The sequence below is a fragment of the Ictidomys tridecemlineatus genome, chromosome 8 (genome assembly GCF_052094955.1).
Source record: "Ictidomys tridecemlineatus isolate mIctTri1 chromosome 8, mIctTri1.hap1, whole genome shotgun sequence".
NCBI classification, from domain to species: Eukaryota; Metazoa; Chordata; class Mammalia; order Rodentia; family Sciuridae; genus Ictidomys; species Ictidomys tridecemlineatus.
This window is the reverse complement of record NC_135484.1, coordinates 154,434,722-154,457,598: the sequence shown is the minus strand read 5'-3', so window position 1 is coordinate 154,457,598 and position 22,877 is coordinate 154,434,722. Positions and strand designations below refer to the sequence as shown.

At 52.5% G+C, this 22,877-nt stretch overlaps 1 protein-coding gene across 11 annotated transcripts in view; it reads left to right on the top strand.

Annotated features, from left to right (window-relative positions):
- Ripor2 (RHO family interacting cell polarization regulator 2) overlaps positions 1-22,877 on the top strand; it is a 179,580-nt gene that overhangs the window by 154,123 nt on the left and 2,580 nt on the right. For 5 of the 11 annotated variants that reach the window (XM_078020614.1, XM_078020616.1, XM_078020620.1 and 2 more), the window contains exons 10-21: positions 353-478; positions 766-914; positions 2,036-2,168; positions 5,332-5,979; positions 8,986-9,164; positions 11,117-11,285; positions 13,611-13,746; positions 14,788-14,949; positions 16,265-16,423; positions 17,045-17,247; positions 18,426-18,509; positions 21,731-21,821. In XM_078020614.1, the coding sequence (XP_077876740.1) occupies positions 353-478; positions 766-914; positions 2,036-2,168; positions 5,332-5,979; positions 8,986-9,164; positions 11,117-11,285; positions 13,611-13,746; positions 14,788-14,949; positions 16,265-16,423; positions 17,045-17,247; positions 18,426-18,509; positions 21,731-21,821 (2,239 nt within the window). Of the gene's footprint in view, positions 1-352; positions 479-765; positions 915-2,035; positions 2,169-2,557; positions 2,711-5,331; positions 5,986-7,763; positions 8,904-8,985; positions 9,165-11,116; positions 11,286-13,610; positions 13,747-14,787; positions 14,950-16,264; positions 16,424-17,044; positions 17,248-18,425; positions 18,510-21,730; positions 21,822-22,877 lie in introns of those variants that run through there. The other 6 variants (XM_078020621.1, XM_078020615.1, XM_078020619.1 and 3 more) reach the window with 6 other exon arrangements.

The window sequence follows — 22,877 nt, the reverse complement described above, 5'->3', positions numbered from 1 at the left end:
ACAGCCTTGCCAGCTTGCTTGTCACCCAGGGGCAGGTGTCTCCAGGCAGGTTTTAGGGATGGGCTCTGGTCTCTTGGAGGATCAGGGTCCTGGAGGACTAGTCCCACGGCTGTTCTACTGACACAGAAGAAATGAGGGGGGAACCAAGGGCCAGGGCCGGGACTTTACTGAAGACCCTCCAGGCCTGTCTTGGGGAAGCAGAGGTGCCCCCTCTAACATGCCCCTTCCCCAGTCACGGTCAAGACAGGCGGCTGGGGTGATGGGGGCCGCCCTGGCGGGCCTCCCTGCCCTGTCCTGGTGTGGGGGAGCGAGCGGGCAGTGGAGCCTGAGGCCTGGGCATGTCTGCCCCCAGGTCTTCATGAAGTGCGGCCGGCAGAGGTGGAAGCTGAAGGGCAAGATAGAGGTCAACGGCAAACAGAGCTGGGATGGGGAGGAGACCGTCTTCCTGCCCCTGATCCTCGGGTTCATTTCCATCAAGGTCAGTACTGCCCCTGCCTCTGGTGGTCTTCCTGGTGCCAAGTTGAACGAACGGTCAGGGGCGACCTTTCCCTAAGACTTCTGCCATCTCACAGGCTCCTGTCCCCACAAGTCTGTGACAAGGACAGCTGCCCTTGTCAGAAAGTGAGCAGAGCAGCCCTGAGATGGGCTTTTGAGATACCTGCCTCCGGTGGCAGACCGTCTCTTTCTGAAAGAAGCCACCAGCTGGTTCAGAAAAAGGCAAAGGGGGAGCCCATTCCCTGTTCTCTCTGCCTGTCTTCCTGCCAGGTCACAGAGCTCAAAGGGCTGGCGACTCACCTCCTGGTGGGCAGCGTGACCTGTGAGACCAAAGAGCTGTTTGCAGCCCGACCGCAAGTGGTGGCCGTGGACATCAACGACCTGGGAACCATCAAGCTGAACCTGGAAATCACCTGGTAGTAAGTGGCCCTTTTCCTGTCGTCCCGGGGCAGCGTGAGCTGCAGGTGCTGGGAGGCCGGTGTGGACGTCGGCAGAGCCTGTTGGAGCAGACCGAGGGGCTGCAGCAGACCTGCTGGGCGAGGGCCCGTGGATAAGCTGGCCGTGGCCCTGCTCCCCTCCCCTTCTCCCTACTTTAAGCCTCTTACTCTGCCTCTTCCCTCCCTCTTTACCTGCAAACAGAGACACCAAGTATCATGGCTCCTAAGCAAACCACTGGGAGCTACAGTAAACTGTCCAGAGAGGGAGGCTTTGCCCTCAGGCGGTCCCTGCTTAGCCTTCTTACCCATGGACTTCACTTCCCGCTGCCCTGGAGGACTGCAAGTGCCCTCTAGGCGTCCTTTACTGAAACAGAGCATTTCCACAGGCAAGAGGCAGCTCTTGTAAAATTTACAGGTGGCTTTCCAGGGTCTCCTCCTGCCGTCCACACTGGCTGTCATGTCACTGGCCCACCCAGGGACATTCGGGGCCTCCCTTCCACGTGGGAGTCGGGGTGGACATGGCCAAGACCCCGCTGTCTCTCTAGGAAACGTTGCCAGCCTTTGCCCAGCCCTGCCCTCCTGGCCAGAGCAGCCCCTGACCTCACAGAGCAGGCCATCCTGCTGGATGACCAGCAGCATCCCCGCGAGCAGGCTGCCGTCCTCGGCGGCTCGTGGGGGGCTCTGGCGACTGAAAGTGGTGGGATTCTGTTTTGGAGTTTTTCTTCAGAATCAAACAGCAGTCTGTTCCTGGCTCGAACTGTTCAGGGTCTCGCCCGACAGAGCTCGGGGATTTTCACAACTTCCCCAACATCAGGTGACATGGGGGCCAGCTTTAGTGAGTCCCCGTTTCTAGGCTCACGAGGACACAGACCACCCAGGCCAGGAGGGAACTGGTGCTCACAGCTGGGATCACTTGTGGTCCCTCGGGGAGCTCTGGATTCCGTCCTCTGCTCCACTTTCTTTCTTCTTGGCTTATTTTCTGACAAGCAGTTTGGCCAAAACCAGCCCAGCGCCCTGTTTTGTGTTGACCTAAAGAGGTGCTCCCTGGGCCTGCGGTCCTGCGGTCACAAGTGACCAATGGGCGGCTGCCTGTGGTTTTGCAGTCCCTTTGACGTGGAGGACACGACCCCATCCTCGGGGGGTGCGGGGAACAAGACGGCAGCGCTGCAGAGGAGGATGTCCATGTACAGCCAGGGCACCCCGGAGACGCCCACCTTCACAGACCACTCCTTCTTTGTAAGTTCCGTGTGACTCGGGGGTAGCAGTTGTGTCTGAGTCGTGCTTGTGCCCAGCACTTGAGAGGCCCAGCGGCGGGTGTTGGGGTTCTCAGGGACGCCTACTCACGCCATTCTTCAAGGTCTTCCTGGCCGAGGGCTGGCTGAGGAAGCCACCTCCCCGTCGCCTTGGGTCCGTGTACAGTGGTCCCTGGTCCTGCCTCTCCTTCCTCCCTGTCCTTACCTACTGCTGGACCAGCACTGGGTAGACGGTGCCAGAGGTTCTCCAGCATTAGTCGTGGAGAGAAGTGGACGTAGGTCCGGGCCTCGGCCCACCTGCCAGCAAGCCAGGGTAACGCAGTAACCTGATTCTCTCCACTCGCCCCGCCCCACGCCCTACTCTGACTTCAGAGGAGCCGGCTGCGTCCCTCTGCGGACAGGCCGGGGTGGCTGTCTGTCTTGAGCGCCTCCAGGGACTCTCTCTTTGCCAAGCTGCACCGCAGCCGCTCTCTCAGGGACCTGCCCTCCCTCAGCCTGAGCCCCGTGGCTGTGCTAGAGTTCTATGTGAGTGTGGCCCGCCCGGGTGACGTGCCTGACTTCGCGACTTCAGGGCCCATTGCATGGTGCTTCTGCATGTCCCTTCTTTTTCTTCTGTCACCGGGGTTGGACCCAGGACCTCGGCTGCAGCTCGCACTCTGGCCCTGAGCCACCCCGGCCTTCCTGCGTGTCTTCTCTCACCTCCCTGTTGTTCTCCAGGCTGGCTGTGCATGCAACTTGTGTGAATTCTCCTTAGATAAGCCCTGTCTTGTGCTGTGGTTTTTCTCCACTGTGGCAAAGATATCCATGGTAACCAGATTTTTATTTTTAAAAGCACAGCTATCCTTAAAAGCAAAGGAGGTTTTATTTCAGAAAGTATCAGCCTTTCAAAGACTGGCCTTCAAGTCTTTGAAGGACTTAGACTGATTTTACTAGCACTGTGTCTATCTAAAGAGGTTGTGGGCCTTGGTTTATCATAGCATGTTAATTCTTCAATGCTGTGGTAGAAGAAACAGGGATACAGCAGGCTGCTTACTTTATATGAGTGACACATGGTGTCCTAAGAGAATACGTGTGTACTTGTACATACATGGAATATTCTGTTCTTTTCAGACACATAAAGTCATCTTTGAATGTCCAGGGAGAAGAAGATGAAGTCTTCAGGCTAATAGCAATGTCATCATAGTAATAATTGCATCTTATTCACTGAACCAAAAAGCACAGATGAAAAGGATGAGGGTAAACTCTGGTGGAGTTTCAGAGGAAAATCACAAGACTGTATGGGGGAATGTACACAGAGTCATACATAAGAAGCCATAGAGCTCACTCAGCTGCCCACCTAACTGTCCATGCAGTGCTTATGCACACTCAGATGCCACGGGTTGCAGGGTTTGGGAGGTCAGTAGGGTTTCAGAGCATGTTTAAACAGGAGCAAGGTTACTAAAGCTCAACGGCTTCGTGTAGCCTTGTGGATGCACCTGAAGTCCCCAAAACGGCCATCCTCATCCCACCCAGCCCACCTTCCAGGCCCATCTCTTACCCTCCACCCACTGTCCTCCAAACTTACCACGTCCCCCCAGGATCTGGTATCTTTGCATACATTGTCCCTGTCCTCTCGCCATCCTCTCCTTCACTGTATTGAAGGCTGGATGCAGGTCCTCTCTCGGGCAGCACCTCTCCCCCTGCTGGGACACTTAGACACCAAGGTAAAATCAACCCAGTCAAGAACAGAAGAGTGACGTTTACTTGGGTCTTGTGAGGATGGCGATACTTAAGAGACAGAACTCAGGCAGCCTTAGAAATGCTCAGCTTGAACTCCCAGGGCAGGGAGGGAGCGTTAACTACACCTCTCCTTCATCAAGAATTGTGAAGGCCAGGACATGGGGCCTGCTGAGGGTCTGAGTGCATGTGCAGGGGCATATCCTGCAGCAGCAGGGGCACGGACACCTCTGCGAGTAGATGTGACCTGTCTTGGGTCCGCTCCTGTTTGGCTTGCTGGAATGTTTTATGAGAATTGTCATTTTATATATAAGTAAAACAGGCACTGGCCTGATGATGACCACTTACAGTCATTCCTGGTGTCTGCAGCAGGTCCCAGCCCCTTGGATACCAAAATACAGGGATGCCCAGCCCCTCGCAGGACACAGTGTAGCATGTGCATGTAACTTCACACATCCCCCATGCACTGTAAACCCTCTCTGGGTTACTTCTAACATCTGATGCTATGCAAAGGCTCGATCTTACACTATACTGTTTAGGGAATAAGACAAGAAGAAAATGTATGTGTTCAATACATATTTTTTCAAGTATTTTCAGTGTTTGGTTGTCTCTGCATGTGCAGAACTCATGGACACAAAGGTGATTTAAAAATCCAATCTGGAATGCAGAAAAACCAGCCATGATGAAGGAGTTAGATAACTAGAAAACACAGAGCGGCATTTGGGCACTCTACACAGATGCAGCTAGGGAAGCTGGCTTAGCGAGTGCAGCACCAGCGTGAATAAATCGACCCTCTGCAGACTTCCACTCCCCGCTGCAGAGCCTGTCGGGGACACAGCCTGCATCTGCTTGCATCTAGACACGTTGGGAACCTGGGGGGTGCCTCATGGAAGATAGGTGTTTGTTTCTTAGTCTTGTTCAATCATTTCTAGAGAAGCTATGCAAATGTATGGTTGACCTTGAAGTATTTATGGCATGTTTACTAAATTAATAAAACATTTTCAAGAGTCTGGGGCTTGTGGGTAGAGATTTTCAAAGCATAATTTTTGAGAACCAAAGTAGAACAAAGCATCACATCCTTGAAGCAAAGTAGCAAGAATGTTGGGAAGTCCTTTAAGGTCGATGCCAAGAGGAAAACAAAACATTCATAGTCTTACTCAAAGTATGGCTGCCAAATACTGTGAGATCCTGGGACTGAGAACACAAGCAACCATCCCACCCCAATCCTAACTGCTTCTTGTGGAAAATGTCAGACCTAAGAATAGGCACCGTGAACTTTCACCTAAATTCAGCTGGACAGTTTGCAAGGGCTTGTTTTCTTTAATGTGAAAGTTCTAGCTCTTTCATGTTGACTCCTTACATCTTGTCTGAAAACAAACCCTGCCAGATGCATCATTTGTATTGAAAATAACGGCTGTCTTTATCCTCAGGCGAATCTGCCCGATGACATCTTTGAAACTGGGAAGACGGCGGAGGAGCCAAGGCCACTCTCCCTCAGCTCCTGTGACCTGCCCAACGGGGACTGTGCCCTCCCCTGCAGCTCTGCTGCGTCTCCCTCCAGCTCAGCGAATCCAGAAATCACCATCACCCCTGCAGAGCTCAGCCACACCAGCCCGCCTTCCCAGGACCAGGGAGGGGATGACGGCAGCTCGGCATCTTCCAGGAACTCCTCGGGAGAAGGCCAGGAACCCGAGTCACCCCTGCAGGAGGACCCAGCGGAGCCCAGGACACCCTCCGCGCCCACGGCTCTGGGGGCTGAGCGCCTGTTCCTGGAGAATGCAGTGGCCCAGGCCCTTCTGCAAGAGTCGGACGAGGCCTCGGAGCTCAAGCCTGTGGAGCTGGACACTTTTGAAGGGAATATCACCAAGCAGCTGGTCAAGAGGCTCACCTCGGCCGAGGGGCCGGCAGCCACAGAGCGTCTGCTTTCTGAGGACTCGGCCAGTGGGGAGTCCTTCCTGGATGGCAGCTTGGAGGACGCCCTGAGTGGGCTGTTCCTTGCTCTAGAACCACATAAGGAGAAGTACAAGGAGTTTCGGGATCTGAACCAAGAGGTCATGCATTTGGATGATATTCTAAAAGTAAGTGCCTTTTCCGAGAAATTGGATCAGGTGTGCAGAGAGCTGTCCTAGACCAACTGTTAAGATGGCATATCTTTCTTCTTCCCCTCCCCTCCGCCTCATCCTTCTCCTCCTCCTCCTAAGCCCTATCCAGTCACAGGATCAAGAGGTAATCATCATGTAAATGGCAGTGATTATTGATGCCACTTAGACATACCCACTTTTATTTCCCTGACAACAGATCAACTTCACTAAACTGATTAGGAGCTCGTTTAAAAGCTCATAAGACTGTCTAAACCCTTCTAGTCCCAGAGCTCATCATTCTGATCCTAAATGTGAAACGCTGGCACAGTAACCAGCACAGCCTCACAGACGTTACTGGACAGGGTCCCTCTCGGGAAATAGAGGAGCCCTCCCCTGGTGGGAGTCCCAGCTGGTCAGCCCCAGCGTGAGAGCCACGGCACCCTGTCCTCCAGCGGTGATCCCTGATAGAAGAAACCTCCCATCTGCAAGTCGGGACCCCAGGTCAGCACTTAGTCAGCCCTCACACGCTGGAAGCCAGGGAAGGCCAGAGTTCACCAGAGAGATTTTTCTCCATCCATGGGGATCCGCTGAGAGTAAGGGGACGGATTCCTCTTGGGTGGGAGGTCTGAGAACAAGATCCTCATCTCTGCTACATCAGAATGGATCCGTCTTACCCCGGCATGTGGATTAACATTTTTTAAAATGCCGCACATGAAGACAGAGCTTGAATTTGTGCCCTGAGTCGCACTGCCACTGCTTGTATTATTGCTTTCCGACTCTGATTCTTATGAGCATATAGAAGGGAACTTGGATCCTTTTTCTTGAAAGAGCAACTCCATGGGGACCTGTCCTGTTGAACAGGCCTAAAAGTGAGGCTGCAGGCTGAGAATCGGCCACAGGAGGCGGCCGCAGCAGTTTTCAGAGGCGGCCCTGCCAGTGGCGTCGGGAACTCCATTTCCCAGGCTTTCCTGACCCTCTCATCCCTCTCTGTCGAGTCCCACTGACCCAGCCCTGGAGAGGACTTGTGCCCTCCTAGGTGATTAGTTAGCCTCTGACTCTGCAGGTGCTCAAATGCTGGTGACAGGTTAGCTCCACTGTGGACGTAGCTCTGAGAAACAGGGAGGGGCATGGGAATCTGCTTTCAGTACTCGTAGCTCAAAGCCCCATCTGAGGCCTTGGGCATGGAGGCTGCTGATCCGATCCTGCACTGAGCATCTTTTCTGCACAGTTGACCGCCTCTGCCTTGTGAGCCGAAGAGCTAAGACACAGGGCTGGCTGTAGCTCAGTGGAAGAGCACTTGCCTAGTATTTAGGAGGTCCTCGGCTCAGTGCCCAGCCCACAGAAAGAAAAGACCTCAGGCATGAACTGACCCCACCTAAGCAATGCCTTTAGCAAGCCTGTGGGGGTCGCAGCTCCGTTCCAGGGGTCCAGGACGCTGCTCGTCCATCCAGAAGCAGTACGCACGGCAACCATTAGTCTGTTCGAAAGGCTGGAGCTCATGGATTCCTTTCCGTTTGTTCTAAAACTTGCTAGTGAAATCCTCAATCACCCCTTTCTTCTTTATAGATGATACCTAAACCTACCCATCCTCTACAAGATCAGGTTGTACAGAGAGCTAGCTTAGGAAAGAAGAGCCCAGACGCAGGTCGAGTCCAAATAGCTCTCTGTCTCCCCTTGAGATTGAAGGTGTCCAGAGGGTTTGGGGCAAGTGGCTTGGCATCCAGCCAGAGTTAAAGCAGCAGCTGGACAAAGCTCTCTCTCCCCCCCCCCCACATTCCTAGGGTGCTAAAACATCTTGAGGATCAGAAACTAAACGAAGCTGCCTCTTGGACGGAGACCCCTGAGGGCCAGTGGAGCCACTGTGATTTAAAGCAGCGACAGACGCTTCCCCTGTGCTGTTGGGCCACCCTAAGTGCCCGAGACAGAGCCCTGCAAGGCCCCTCCTGCCTTGTGCTGGGAACTCATCCAGCAGTGCCAGCGAGCAGCGTGGAGGACACGCAGCGCGCCTCCCTGGCAGGACTTGACCCCTTCCGTCCTCCGCAGCGTCCTCTTGAGCCTTTGGCGTCCTTGTCCCCTCTCTGTGCCTGTCACCCTGGTGTCATCTTCGGGTCATGTTTCTGCACATGTCCTGCCACACAGTCTCAGGCCCCACGTCCCAGGGCCTGGCTAAGCTCAGGGAAGTGAGGCTGCTTCCCGTTGCACCCATATCACTCATTCGGCCCCCGGTGCCCAAGAAGCCACATGCTGTGCCTGTGACCTCAGCTGTAGGCCTTCTCCATAGGGAGTGTGGACTCCGTGATCAGAGTGGCTTTGTGTGCTGGGACTTGCCTCCAGGACTCCCTGGAGAGCAGGTGCTTTAGATAGACAGCTCTGGTCTCAGGACTTTGAAGACATGGTCTCTTGAAATTAGAGATTGGAATCAGCACTGACTTGGTGTCCCTTAAATTTTATCTGCTGGGTTTTGATTTGTTGAGTTTTTTGGAGACTGGGTCTCACTGTGTTGCCCCAGGCTGGTCTTGAACTAGTGAGCTCACGTGATCCTCCCGCCTCAGCCTCCCGAGCAGCTGGAACTATAAGCATGTGACCCTGCACGGGGCTGGCTGGCTGTGTGTGATCTGGGGATGAGCACGAGGTAGAGGGGAATATAGCCTTTCTGTTTCCCAAAAATTTCTGGTTGACATTTCTAAAAATGTTTATTATAAAAATTCCAAACACAAGTGGATGTGCCCATCCCCTCAGCCACAGTGGTCCTCAACGGTCAGCTCATGGCCAGTCTTGTTTTATCCGTTCCTCTACCTGTGTGTTTCTCTCTGGATCATTTTGGAACAAACCCCAGATATTGTGCCATTTTTACCTGTGGTTGTACTTCTTTTTGGAATATGGAGATTTTAAATGCCAATAAAAAATAAAAGCTTGACAAAGGAGAGCTGAAGTGTGGCCTCTGGCAGGTGCCGGCTCCCCCCTGCAGGTGTGCTTATGTCCCCGGTGCCTTCTGCCTTGCAGTGCAAGCCCTCGGTGAGCCGCAGCCGGTCCTCCAGCCTCAGCCTCACGGTGGAAAGCGCTTTAGAAAGCTTTGACTTCCTCAACACCTCTGATTTTGATGAGGAGGAGGACGGGGAGGAGGCGCGCCGTGGCGGCGGTGCTGACTCCGTGTTCTCAGACACCGAGCCCGAGAGGAGCAGGTGAGTGGGACAGGGCACCGTGTGCACCCGCGGGGACCAGCGCACAGCTCCCGCGCGTCCCTGCTCGCGGCACTTGGCTCCTTTTGCCAGTCAAGCACAGCTTCACCTCCCCGGGGTAGCTTAAGGGAGAACAGATCTCTTTCCCTCCCAGAAATGAGGGGATGGCTGGATGAGTCCCGTGTGTGTCCTGCGTATGCATGTGGTCTGCAGCCTGCCGGGCAGTTCTCGCCACCAGCTGGGTGCACTGCTTGAGAACTGCGGACCGGTCCCACCAGGAGCCCTCTTCCTTCCCGGCCCTTGGCTTTGCTGGGCTTTGCTCTGCCTGCCCCTTCAGCCCAGCGAGTCTTCAGATGGCTAAGCTCCTCCAGGTCCTGTCACAACCAATAACTGCCATTATCCACAGTGGGGTGGAAAACGTGACCTCTGGGTGGGGGAGCATGGTCCTGGAGCAGCTGAGCCAGTTCTCAGAGCCAGGTCCTGGGGCATCTTGTGATTTCAGACCAAGGCAGACAAGCCCCATGGGCATACCTGCCCCTCAGTCACCGAGAAAGACACACAAACACTCCCCCCAGGAAGGGGTGCATTGTGCCTTTGGGACAATGTGACATAAATACATCTTCAAAGCTCTGTTCAGTCTTTACAGCTCTCTTTGTGGGAGGTGTTATTGTTTGGGGGTTCTGTTGTTCCTAGAAGGTTTATTTTTCTAAGATAAAAACAACAACAAAGAAAAATACAACGTGAGAACTAGAATTTATTCCTTGAGCAAACTGGGAATAAAATGAAAGCCAATTTAATGAGTGAATGTAATACTTAAGTTCTGCTTCTGCATATTGTCTAGCTTGACTGAATTGGCGTAATACTTCCTCACTAAACTTTTCTGTAACTCATTAGCTATGTGACACATCACAGCCAGGCATCCATCTAAACTATTTTTCTTCTTGCTAAAGGAAGCATTTAATAACAAAAACATTATTGCTTTTGAACAGTTTACAGAACATTAAGGTTAAATGTATCTAACTCAATCAGTCTTACTGTATATTATCAGAATTATTACAAAAGAACTCTGTGTGCGTGCATGTGTGTGTGTGTGTGTGTGTGTGTGTGTGTGTGTGTGTGTGTGTGAACCATGTGTCAACCACCTGGACACAGCTGAGCATCTTCCCCTGGAGGCAAATGGGAATCAGAGCAGTGCCCTCCAAGCTGCTGAGCTGAGTGAGGGTCTCTGCATGGTGGGCACTGAGAAAAGAGCAGGAGGTGAGAAGCAGAAGCTGCCTGTTGGTGACCAGGACACTCTCCAGGCTCCCTGTTCCATCCTCCCAAGCACAGATTCACTTTAAGAATAAAATGGGACAACATCAGTGCCATCATGATAAGACCTCAGACAGGGGGACGTGGGGCTTGCACAGAGCAGGAGGCAGGACTCGGCTGTGCTCCGAGCACTTGGACACCCTCTAGCTTCTGGCCCCAGTAGAGCGTCTCCTCTTTCCTCCTGGCCTCCCTCTTTTTGCCTTGTCTTCAAGAAGCCATTGATCTGGGGCCAGGAAAAGGCCGTGATAGATTATTCCTTCATGCCATTACTCTTGGGAAACCACTGATACACAGGACACCTTAATGCCAGGAAATCTGGCAAACCGCCCTGTCAACAGAGCAGGAAAGTGGGACAAACACACAGTGAGGGCCCGACTCAAAGCCCTCGGGAGACGCCTCGCACATGGCTCGCTGCTGGAGATGCAACGGAGACCCTAGGGCAGTGCATTTGCCAGGTCCTCTAATGCTGGGCCGGTCAGCAGCAGGCTGAGTGGTTGCTTCTGAAAGGCCCTCTGCTTTTCAAAGGAGGCGAGGGAAAGAGGAGTCAGTGGGCGCGTGGGGCCTGGTGCCAGCCTGCCGACCTGGCTCGTGGTCTGTACACAAACTGAAACGGCTCACGTCTCACCCACCCCCTGCTTCACCAGTTACAGGTCGGTTCACCCAGAAGCCAGGGGGCATCTTAGTGAGGCTCTGACCGAAGACACAGGCGTGGGGACCAGCGTGGCAGGCAGCCCCCTCCCGCTGACCACCGGGAACGAGAGCCTGGACATCGCCATCGTGCGGCACCTGCAGTACTGCACCCAGCTCGTTCAGGTGGGAAGCCAGGCTGCTTAGGTGGCAGGAAAGCAGGCCTCCAGCTTTGGTTTTGCAGGGAAATGAGAATTTGGGAATAAGAGAACAACCCTGCTCTGATATAAACCACCTCAAAAACTCTGATGGCGTGCCCTGCCTTCCTCACCCCGGTTTCCTATCTCAGAACCCAGATCCCCAGGCCTTAAAAGGTAGCAGGTAGAATACGATATGTTGGCTCTTCTGAATCCCTTGGCAGTAGATGAGGGGACTGGGATTAAGGGAAAAGGTATTTGCATCCAGAGGGAGTGGGAAAGCCAGCGTTAGTGAACATGTGTTGACATCAATGTCACAGGCATGTCCCGCAAGAGCGGAGAGCACATGCTGAAGACTGCACCTGCCTTACCCCAGGTCTGGAGCTGGCAGCTCCTGCGAGCAGTGGGCAGCCACGTTCCTCTGGTCCTCTCACCACCACTGAGCCCTCGCTCTGGCGCAGCATAGAGCTGATTCTTCTTCTCATTTCAAACTCTGCCCCTCAAGGTTTGCAGCAGAGGAGCTGAGGTCTTGAAATGTTTTCCAGGACACTTTCAGCTGCCCCAACGAACCTTTGCCCAAGGCCTCTACTTAAACGCTTCCTCCTGGCCTGGTGGCCTCTCTTTCCCCTCTTGTTCCTCTCTCAGCTTGCTGGATGTATGTGGAGCAGGGTAGGACGGGGCGGGGGGCTCGGCCACCCAGGAGGGTGCTGGCAGGAGAGGAGCTGAGGTCTTGGGAGCAGGAGCTGGCCTGGCAGCAGAACAGGGGCAGAGTCGGGGAGCCCGGGCCCTGGGGCAGCATGGCCTCCTTAGTGCCACGGCTGGGATGAGAGGGAGACGATGGTGTTTTCCACACCTAGGAGAACTTTCCATGGCCACAGGCAGCTGGCGTGCTCTGGGAAGCTGGCTGGCAATTACAGCTCGGCCGGCCTCCTATTTGATCTCTGCTGTTAGGTGTCGAGGTTACAAACCACGATACCAAAAACCATCCTGGCACAAAGTGTAATATTCTTCTCTGATCAAAATGGACAAGCGTTTTTTTTTTTTTACTTACGGCTATTCCCTTTGAATGGGATGGTTTTCATATCTCTTTGTCCTTGCTGATGCTGATACCATGCAGAGCAAACCACCTATTTACCTCTTAGAGGTAAAATAGTTACTTTCAGAGACATAAGAATTATCTTCCATGACAGGAGAGGTTTTCCTCCCAAAGACTGATCAACCCAAGTCTTCTTTGGGAAAGAGCCATGCTAGAAAAACAGAGGGGGGGGGCATAAATACGCTCACTGAAGGAGGGGCGAACGCAAACCTGACTCACTTGCACTCACTCCTGAGTTGGTGGGTTCACTTGTTTGGTATATGATCATAGATAAAAATGGGCCTTCCCAAAGAAACCTACTCACTATCAATGTTTTTTTTAAATAAATACGCTTCTGTTTTACTCACTTAACAAGAAAGACTGTAGGACATGCTTGCTAGGCTTTGGTTTGAAGTGCTATTTGTTTAGAGTGGGACTGCTCTAGAGGGCACAGCCTGGGAGCACGTCCCTGTGTCCTGCCCTCCTCTGTGCCTAGTAGGTGGCCAAGCAGGTCCTGAGAGGCACAGAAGGGCGAGGGATGTCAACACCAAGGGACTTACGTCTCCCTTCTTCTGCCTCCTTGTGCTGGTGAGGGCACATGAGTAAAAACACCACTCGTAGGACACTGGGCAGATCACTGAAGTAAAATGGGGACATCAATAGGACTGCCACATGGGGTGGTGGTGAGAAATAACGTGGACTAATGCACACACGGGGCGGAGGCTGGTGCCAGGCCCACAGGAAGCACTCACTAAGCGTGGTGAGAGAGCTCAGATTGCAATCACAGTTCTTAGACAATCTTGAAAACAAAAAAAACAAAACCACACTAGGAAAATTGACTGCATTTTGCCAAACAGATCTTTTTCTGCTCGCACACCGAGACACCACCTAAGTGAGCTGAGTTTCTAAGAGGAGGAGATTTATGATACAGAGAAGGGAACGCAGCTGCACAGTAGCTGGCAGTTCTACTGCTGATAAAGTGAGCCAGGCATCTGGGGCACACCTGTCGTCCCAGAGACTTGGGTCTCAAGTTCAAACCCAGCCCCAGCAACTAAGCAAGACCCTGTCTCAAAATAAAAAATAAAAAAAAGTTTAAGGTAGCACACCCAGGTGTGACGTGGACAGCTGTTGTGCCTGGCAGGGAGGGGAGACGTCACCAGGATGGACCAACAGCCCTGCGTGAGTGGAAGGAGGCGCTGGGAGCAGGAGCTGAAACAGCCATTTTGTTTGTTTTATCAGCAAGTTGTCTTCTCCAGCAAAACCCCCTTTGTGGCAAGAAACCTCTTAGAGAAGCTTTCGAGACAGACCCAAGTGATGGAGAGACTCTCGGCTGTCAGTGATGAGGAGGCGGGGAGCCTGAGCTCTGTCGTGCAAGGTGAGCCTCTGTCCCCGGGGCACGGCACTGTGTCCTGCCTCTCCCTGCTGCTGGCAGGGGCGTGGGCACCCCCGCCCACCCACTGCCCACTGCTCCCGGCTGTGTCAGGAAGACAGGGAGGCGCCTGGGCTGCGGGCTCCGGTCAGCCCCCACACACTGGCGTCTTCTGCAGGGCCTCCCTCGGGAGTGAACAGAAGCAGCATTACCCCAGGCAGGTCCAGGAGGGCCCCTTCAGACAGATGACCAGGACTCTGGCCATGCAGCTGGCCCAGTCCCCCATAGCGCTGTCCAGGGGCAGAGGTAGACAGAGGTGGGCTGAGGCCTGCAGGACAGGCCCTGGCTCTGAGTCTCGGCCGCTGAACTGAGGTGTGGAGGCGCCTCGCGCTCCTGTGGTCTGGCCCTGGGAAGAGTTTCTACTTTCACATCAGAAGGAGGCAACAGAGTCTTCTGGAACCTCCCTCAGGCCTGAGCCTCTGTGGGGTTCTCCCTGTTGTGTCTGCCTCAAGGGTAGCTCCTGGGAGCAGGGCACTTGACGGGCCCTGAGAGGCATGAGAAGGGACAGATATTCAGGCTGCAAGCAACTGTCCCCTCCTCTCCATCCCACTGTCTCAGCCACACAGCAGTACAGCAGTGACACACTCAGCTGCACGCTGCTGTCCACTCTCCTGTCTGAGGCCACCCGGCAGGGTGAACTCCCCTGGCCACCATGGCTGCATCCCATGCCTTTCAGGAAACCTGGGGAGTGAGGGTCCTGATCCTGTAACCTAGGGGCCATGAGATGCCTGGGTGACCCCAGGGGAGAGCCGCTGTGCCCTCTGTCACTAAGGCAAACAGCCCTGTTTTTCTGTTGTCCTCGCTCCCGGGCAGGAAGCTTAATCCTCCTGTCCTTGTCCACCTGCCAGCTGCAGAGGACTCCTGTCCCAACTGCAAACCCCTCAACAAAACAGAGCCCTGACAGCGCCTGCCCGCCCCACCCAGGGGCCCAACTTCGTTGTCTTCATTTAACGTGTGCCCTGGGAGGGCTCCGCTCTTCTCTTCCAGCCATCCCAGAGTTTCACAAAAAGCTGTCTCTGCTGTCCTTCTGGACCAAGTGCTGCGGCCCGGCCGGGGTGTACCACAGCTCTGCCGACAGGGTGATCAAGCAGCTGGAGGCCAGCTTTGCCAGGACTGTCAACAAGGAGTACCCAGGACTCGCAGACCCAGGTAGCACAGCGGGAGGTGGCAGGGCAGCGGAGGTGGCAGGGCAGAGGAGGTGGCAGGGCAGAGGAGGTGGCAGGGCAGAGGAGGTGGCAGGGCAGAGGAGGTGGCAGGGCAGAGGAGGTGGCAGGGCAGAGGAGGTGGCAGGGCAGAGGAGGTGGCAGGGCAGAGGAGGTGGTAAGGCAGCGGAGGTGGTAAGGCAGTGGGAGGTGGTCTGCCCCTTGGAGTGAGAGTGGGCGTGGAAGGACCCCTGCAGCTGCCCTGCAGCCTGGGCCTGAAGAAGGGCGCACTCAGGCCACAGGGCAAACTCATCCACTCACGCAGGGTTAAGGAAAAAAGATGGGGAGCAGGTTTTAGCAGGAGGGTGTCTGTGGGAACTGTCCCAGGACTGTCCCACCCTCCCAGCCCCATCGCAGGTGCCCACTGACTGCTCTGGTACCACTGTCGTGGTGTCTGTCTATCACCCACGAATACCCTTGTGTACTCTGGGTTCCTTATAACCCCTAAGACCACGAGGCTGCCGTGTGAAGAGTTGCCATGCTGTATCGCTTGGGGAACGATGGCGAGATTAAAATGTCTGAATATGTCCACTACAACTTTTTTCTGGATATTTTTGGTTCACGTCTGAAGATGTAGAACCCACGGACACTTTTTTCATTAAGGTGTCACGTGGTACAACCACTTTGGGGAAACACTAGCAGTTTCTACTAAAACTTGATGTGCTCCTCTGCCACCATGGAGAAGCTCTACTCTGGAACATTCCGAGAGAAACGAGGGCTTCTGTTCAGGAGGAAGGCCCTGGGGGGGGGGGGGGGTTCATGGCAGCTCTATTCACAGGAGCGGAAAGTTGGGAACAACCCAAGTGCCCAGGACAGGAGATTGGATAAATCATAATATAGCCATATCACAGGGCATTACCTAGTGCTTTTTAAAGAATATATTGCTGCTACAAGCAACAACTTGAGTGAATCTCACAGGTGCTTTGTTGAGTGGAAGAAACCAGTTACGACAAGTGCGTGCCACATAACTCCAGTTACAGGAAGTTCAAGCACTGGGGTAGACAGAGGCAGATGACCAGTTCCTGTGGTGGGAGGGGTGGGTCGCTGTGGACTGGGAAGAGGCACTGAGTGCTGAGCGCCGCCCAGGTGTCCCGTGCCTGGCAGTCACGGAGGTGTGTGAGAATGCAGGTCGCCTGGCCGTGTGCCGAGCCGGTGCGCGGTGTATGAGGGATGCTTCACTTCGCTCATTGACACGTTACCATGAGAATGAATGAAAGACAGCAAACTGCCCCCACGGCTCTGTGTCTCTCCCTTTCAAATAGTGTTTCGAACCCTGGTCTCTCAAATCCTGGACCGGACGGAGCCTCTGCTGTCCGGCAGCCTCTCCTCGGAAGTGGTCACGGTTTTCCAGTACTGCAGTTACTTCTCCAGCCACGGCGTGAGCGACCTAGAGAGCCACCTGTGCCAGCTGGCCCGGCAAGGTGAGGCAGCTCTCGTGGGCCACTGCAGTGCGCCTCCTGCGGGCATCTCCGTGGCTAATGGAGGCTCCTGCTGGGCACCATCTTAGGGATCAGGGTGTGCTCTCTCGGAGCCTGGCCAGTCGGCCCACATGGGACTCAGAACCCTTTTTTATGGTATTATCCCCATATTCCAATCAATACAATGAGTTTCTCCACCGTCCTGCTTCCTCAGCGGGGACTGGGGTTCACCTAGGACAGGGTTTGCCAGGTGGTCTGAGTGAAAGACAGGGCAGCTGGGTTTGCTGTCCTATTCCAGAAAGACTGCACACAACGTTTCCTTGCATTTCCTTCACTGTCGATTTTTACATTTGACTATTTAATTCATCGACACGTTATTTTTGCTTCCATTATAAGGAAGAGCTCCAAGGTCACTTTTCTTCTCTATGACTGGCCCCTCTCTTCACTACAGTTACTTGATCCATCGGTGCTTTTCTCAGTAATTGGAAACGCCTCCTTTGCAGAGTGACCACATGTGTTCAGTCTGTTGAGTTCTCCTTGCACTAAAGACGCACAGGAGACCTGTGTATTTCTATCTAACAGGTCACTGCACTGTCACAGCTGACCTTCTTTCCTGCCTTCCAGTCTCCATGGTGCACACCCTGCAGTCCCTGAGAGATGAGAAGCTGCTGCAGGCAGTGGGCAACCTCGCTCCCAGCAGCCTCCTGGCTCAGCAAGAGGTGCTCCGGACTCTGGCTCTGCTCTTAACCAGAGACGACAGTGACGTCAGCAAGGCTGTGACGCTCTACTTGGCAGCAGCCTCCAAGAACGAGCATTTCAGGGAAAAGGTAGGAGGCCAGATCACGGCCACCGACTTAGAGTGCTTCTTACCATGTGAATTAACATTAAGTGCTACATGTTAATAAACCATTTAGGAAGAAATTAGTTTAGTAAATTTAAGAAAATTTATTTTTGCCTGAAGATTTTTTGGGTGGTGGGGAGTGCTGGGGCTGGAACCCAGGCAAACTCACACGTGCCAGGCAAACTCTACCATGAGCCACACCCCCAGCCCTTTAAAGAATCTAATGTGCAACCCCCCGATGCCCCGTATCCAACCGAGGGGCCACCTGTCTCTGGAGTTTACCACCTTCTTTGGTCCTCCCACCATGCCCGAACACCCTTTTCTCCCTAGCTTCCCATCAGAAATCTAGCCAACCCTTCTGGTCCAGTTCAGACATCATCTTTGTGAAACCTACCCTAGCGCCTATAGGACGTCCCTTCCCCCTTCCCCCTTCCCCGTCTGGCTGGCTTGGCCTCTTCTCTCTTCTCTGCTGGAACCTGACTCTTCTCTTCCCCACAGTTCCTTCAAACCCTTGGGGTTTCTGGATCTGAGGCCCCTTAAATGCCAGAATCAGAGAGGTTAGAAAACAGGAAAGAATTAGTCCTGGTGTTCTGTGGCACAGTGGGTGACTAGGGTCTATGACAATCGGTGATCTGTTGCAAAATAACTAGAAAGGAAGAGTCCTCCACTTCCCAGGACACAGAAATGACAAATGTTCCAGGAGATGATTGGACCATTACACATTGAGTTAATGGACTCTATGCCATAAATCCATAAATCCATTCAAATAGGTGTCAATTAAAAACTTAAATATAATAATATATTTTTAAAAATAGAGTCACTGTGGAGTTTGCTAATGAACCAGCTCATTTTTTTTGAAAACTGGTGAATAAAGAGAAAGAATCGCTCCCTTAAAAAAAAAAAAAAAAAAAAAAAAAAAAAACCCTAACTTTGTATCATTCAACTTCATGTTCATAAGTCCATGACCTGGTAGAATATAGAGGATCAATTTATTGACTAAAGAGATCTTTTAATCAACACGAATTTCAGTGGATATTTTTTTCCCCTAAGGAAGCAGCACAGAACACCTGGGTGGGTGCTGTGGTTCCTCTCGGGGAGTGGAGTGTCACACACCTCCTAAGGGACGCGGTTGGGATGCCTCACAGTGTCCCTCTTCTCCCCCAGGCCTTGCTCTATTACTGTGAAGCACTGACCAAGACCAACCTGCAGCTGCAGAAGGCAGCCTGCCTGGCCCTGCGGAGCCTGGAGGTAAGACCAGCAGCCCTCCGCACCCCCAGCTCCCCCAGCTCCCCCAGCTGGGGCTCTCACCTCCTGGCAGCTGCTTGGTAGTCGTGGGTTGTTATTTCCCCCTCGTATGTGACTTTGTTAAAGGGAACAAGTAGCAAAAAATAATCATGTTCTGCTGTGACCTGTAAGAATCAGTTTGCCTTTGGATCAGTATTAGGAAAGTATTTTATGGTGATTTCACCGATATTTAATGTGCAGTACAAATAGCAAGGAATAATGAAATTTGCAAAGAAGTCTCAAAAGTCAATGTGCCACTGAATTTCCACCCAGATCCTTTCCCAAGGAACTATTTTTATTAAGCAGTTAATCAACCTTAATTGTGTCAGGGGAAGGAAGTTAGTGGAGAGGGAGAGAGCTAAGCTGTTAATGAACAATGAAAGAGCCAGAATCCCCAGCAGGAGAGAGTTGACCTTTCAGTGGGCTGGATTCAGTGTTTGACCCACCTTTATCCAAAAACAAGACTAACGGGGCTTGAGAAAAGAACAGAAGGCCACACCTTAGACTCTACTAAAATCTTGGATGGGCATGGGGCAGGGACCAGCAGGCCTGATAGGACGTGAAGAAAGGGATTAACTCCTCAAAAGAAAAGTTAATGACCTGTGAAGAAAAACAACTGTGGGAAAGTTTGCCTTCCTTGTTACTTGGTCAAAAAATGACTTTCAGGTGGCCAAAACAAAGCCCGCTGGGACTGCTATTTGTTTGGGCAGCCTCCTGCCACACTGGGACACACACAGCTGGATGTCTGTGATTCAGACTTCACATCGGTAAAGACCAGGACCCCGAGGTCCGGCCGGGGTCATGGACATACACGTTTCCAAGGTCACAGCAGAGGCCACAGTTCTAGCTCCTGCAGAACCCATGCCCCGGAGCACCAGATTTCTCCTTTGCCCTTTTCTCCTAGAAGATAGGGTCTTTTCTGCCAGATGAAATGCCTTTCTGCAGCCCCCCAGCTCCTGAGGGGGCTCCGTGCAGCACGCTGTGCAAGACAGTGCAGACCTGTCACTCACACAGACCTGGGATCCCCGGCCAGCTTGCCGAGAGTCTTGTTTTTATAAATTAATGGAAACAAACAGAAATTTCTCATTTTTCTATTCTTTAATCAGCCTAGAAACAACCTAGGGGGATCACGGTCCTCAAAAAAGTGGCCCCCATTCAGGTCTCCCATCTGTCACCATGGGCTACAGGAACCCAGGGGCCCCCGGCTGCTCCCTCTGGCTGGCCCCAGCCTGGCGCCCTGCACCAGCTCCACTACTTCATGAGCCCATCCTCCTCCAGGAAAGGCAAACATGACTCGCAGTCCGTGCCCAGTCCTCCAGCGACTCAGCCAGCGTGTTGTCTTCCAGGAGGTCACCCCAGGGTTTCCATGGCCATCTCTGCACTGATGACCCCCAGTACTTCCCTCCAGGTCCCTCCTGACGCTTACCCAGCTGGCTGTCAGATAGCTCTAGCAGGAAGTCACTCAGACTGCATCCACCCCACCACGGCTGGTCTCAGTGCCTTGGTGGGCCCTCTACCAGGCCCCTGGGAGCCGCGCCCAAAGCCCAGGGGTCAACAGTGACCCTGCCCGCCTCCTCTCCCATCCATTCATCTGCCGTCCTGTGGACCCCAGCTCTGCCCTGTGCACTCTGCTCTATCCCTGCTGCAGTCACCCGTCTGCACTCGTCACCTACAGGGGAGCCACGCTGCCTGCTGCGGCCTGAGCTTGCGTCAAGGCACCCTTGCCATGACATTAGGAACATTGCAACAAAACACAGCTCTGCTCAAAGCTTCGCAGGGGCTTCTGCAATCTTAGATCTCAGACTTGGACCCAGATTAAGCCATGAATTTACGATTCAACCAGAAGCCCCCGACGCGACTCAGAGATTCTCCTGGAAGAGATACAGGCCTTCTCCCAACACCCGCATGGCCTCCTCTGGACTTGGACCTGCCATAGTCTATTAGCCTGGAGTCAGTTCCTTCTCCACCCCCCAGGCCCTCCCCAGCCCCAGGCACACAGACCCACCCACCCCCACACTGGCTACCTAGTCTCAGAGGCCACCTCCCCCAGGAGGCTGGCCTTCCTCAGCCTGAGGTGCTCTGCCCCAGCACCCTCACGCAGCCTGTCACTCACCACAAGTACTCGCGTGACAGTCTGTCTGTCCACTCAGCTGCGGACTCTTTGGACCAGTCCCCCTGCCTAGTTCATTGTAGAATCTCCCATGCTTTGTGACCTGTCTTTGTGACATGTAAGGCCCTGGGTTCAATTCTCAGAACTAAATATAAATTAATAAGATAAAGGCCCATTGACAACTAAAAAATATTTTTAAAATAGTTATAAGCAATTTTTACCATAAAACACTCTGACAATCTAAAAATCAAGAGTACTCAGTAACTGCTTACAGAATAAGTAGAAGCTGGGTACGGTGGCACACGCCTATAATCCCAGTGGCTTGGGACACTGAGACAGGAGGATCGTGAGTTCAAAGCCAGCCTCAGCACCAGCCTCAGCACTTGCAAGATGCTAAGCAACTCAGTGAGATCCTGTCTCTAAATAAATACAAAATAGGGCTGGGGATGTGGGCAAGTGGTCAAGTGCCCCTGAGTTCAATCCCTGGTACCAAAAAAAAAAAAAAAAATAGAAGCCATCCCATCACCGACTTTCATTCTCCTTCTTTATTTCAGTGCATAAACTGAATAAGAATTAAGTTTTTAAGTTTTATTTTTAATTGACAAAAAACAATTGTGCATGTTTATTGAGCACAATGGCTGTTTCAATAATATATGCACAGGAATTCTTAGTGTCATTTGGAATCAATGGAATACGGCAGAAATAACTAGGAAAAATGGGTTCTACTCTGGAAAAGCAGGAGACTCGCGTTCCACTCTAGACCTGGAGTGCTCTGGTCACCAGATTTTCCACAAGTACACGTCCTAGGCTCTCTCCCAGGGAGTCCCAGTGTAGTGGGTCTGGAGTAGCACCTAGGAATTGTACTCATGTGACAGTCTGTCCCTGAGGGTCCCTGAGGAGTCTGGCCCTGTCACTTGAGCTGCACACACAGCAGCTGAGAGAGCTCACTAAGTGATCCTGGCAATCCACTAAGTCTGGGGACCCCAAAGTAAGGTTTTTAAGTTTCCCACCGTGATAAAATGATGTCGTGGAGCCCCCGATCAAATGCCAGAACTCTAAACTATTTCCCCCATAGGCAACTGAAAGCATTAAAATGCTAGTGACCTTGTGTCAGTCTGACACGGAAGAAATCAGAAATGTGGCCTCAGAAACCCTCTTGTCTCTTGGTGAGTTGCTGTTTGTCTTTGTTTTGTTTTACATAATTGCTTGCTTCTGATTTTCTCAAAGGAAGCTAAAAAGAAGAGTTTCATTCGCCCTATTTTCCCCCACCTGCTGTCTACTGAGACCCATGGAGTATGGGAAAATCAGTATGCACCCCACACCCAGGCAACCCCTCGCTTTCTCGGGATGCAGAGTGAAGATCATTCTCGGGAGCCAGGCTGTCTTGGTCTGTCAGTCCACATCCTATTGGGGATGAAGAACACAAATGCCAAACCATAAAGCAGAGGCTATAGAAATCCAGGTTGGGTTGCAGTGCAGGGTCAGGGTGGGCAACCACCAAAAGGCAATGATTGACCAAGATACCAGAGGTGCCTCCTACATATCACGGCCTGGTGCTGGCCCCCAGGTCCACCTCAGCTGCCCTCTGGCCCTGACACCAAAGAAAAGAGCTGATGTCTTTATTCTGGGACACCCAGAGAGCCCTGTTCCCTTCCCTTTACTCCACGAGGTTCCTGTTGAACATGTTTCATAATTTTATTCTTTTGGGTGGTCCTGAGAGGAGGAGAAAGCCTTTCTTAATGCTGCATAAAAATGTATGAATCAGGGACTGGGGTGATGGCTCAGTGGCAGCAGGTTTGCCTAACACATGTGAGGCACTGAGTTCGATTCTCAGTACTGAATATCAATTAATAAAATAAAAGCCCATTGACAACTAAGAAATATTTTTAAAATAGTTATAAACAATTTTACCTTAAAAACACTCTAAAAATCTAAAAGCTATACTCTGAAATTCTCCAAACATAATCCAGTCCCTAAAACCAACTGGAAAAAAAAAGAAAAAAGTCGCCCTAGTTTGACTCTAGTATGTTAATCATGGGAAGGAGAATCTCATGGCATTCATAACCACCGTGAAAACCCCATTCACTGTTAGACCTCTTTCTTACAGTTACAGGGTTAAAAAAAAATAAAACAAAAAAACCATTTCGCTATTGGATATATCATTTATTGCTCAGAAAGCTTAGCCAGCATGTTTGTTTAAAGAATAAAATAGTTGTTGGGTG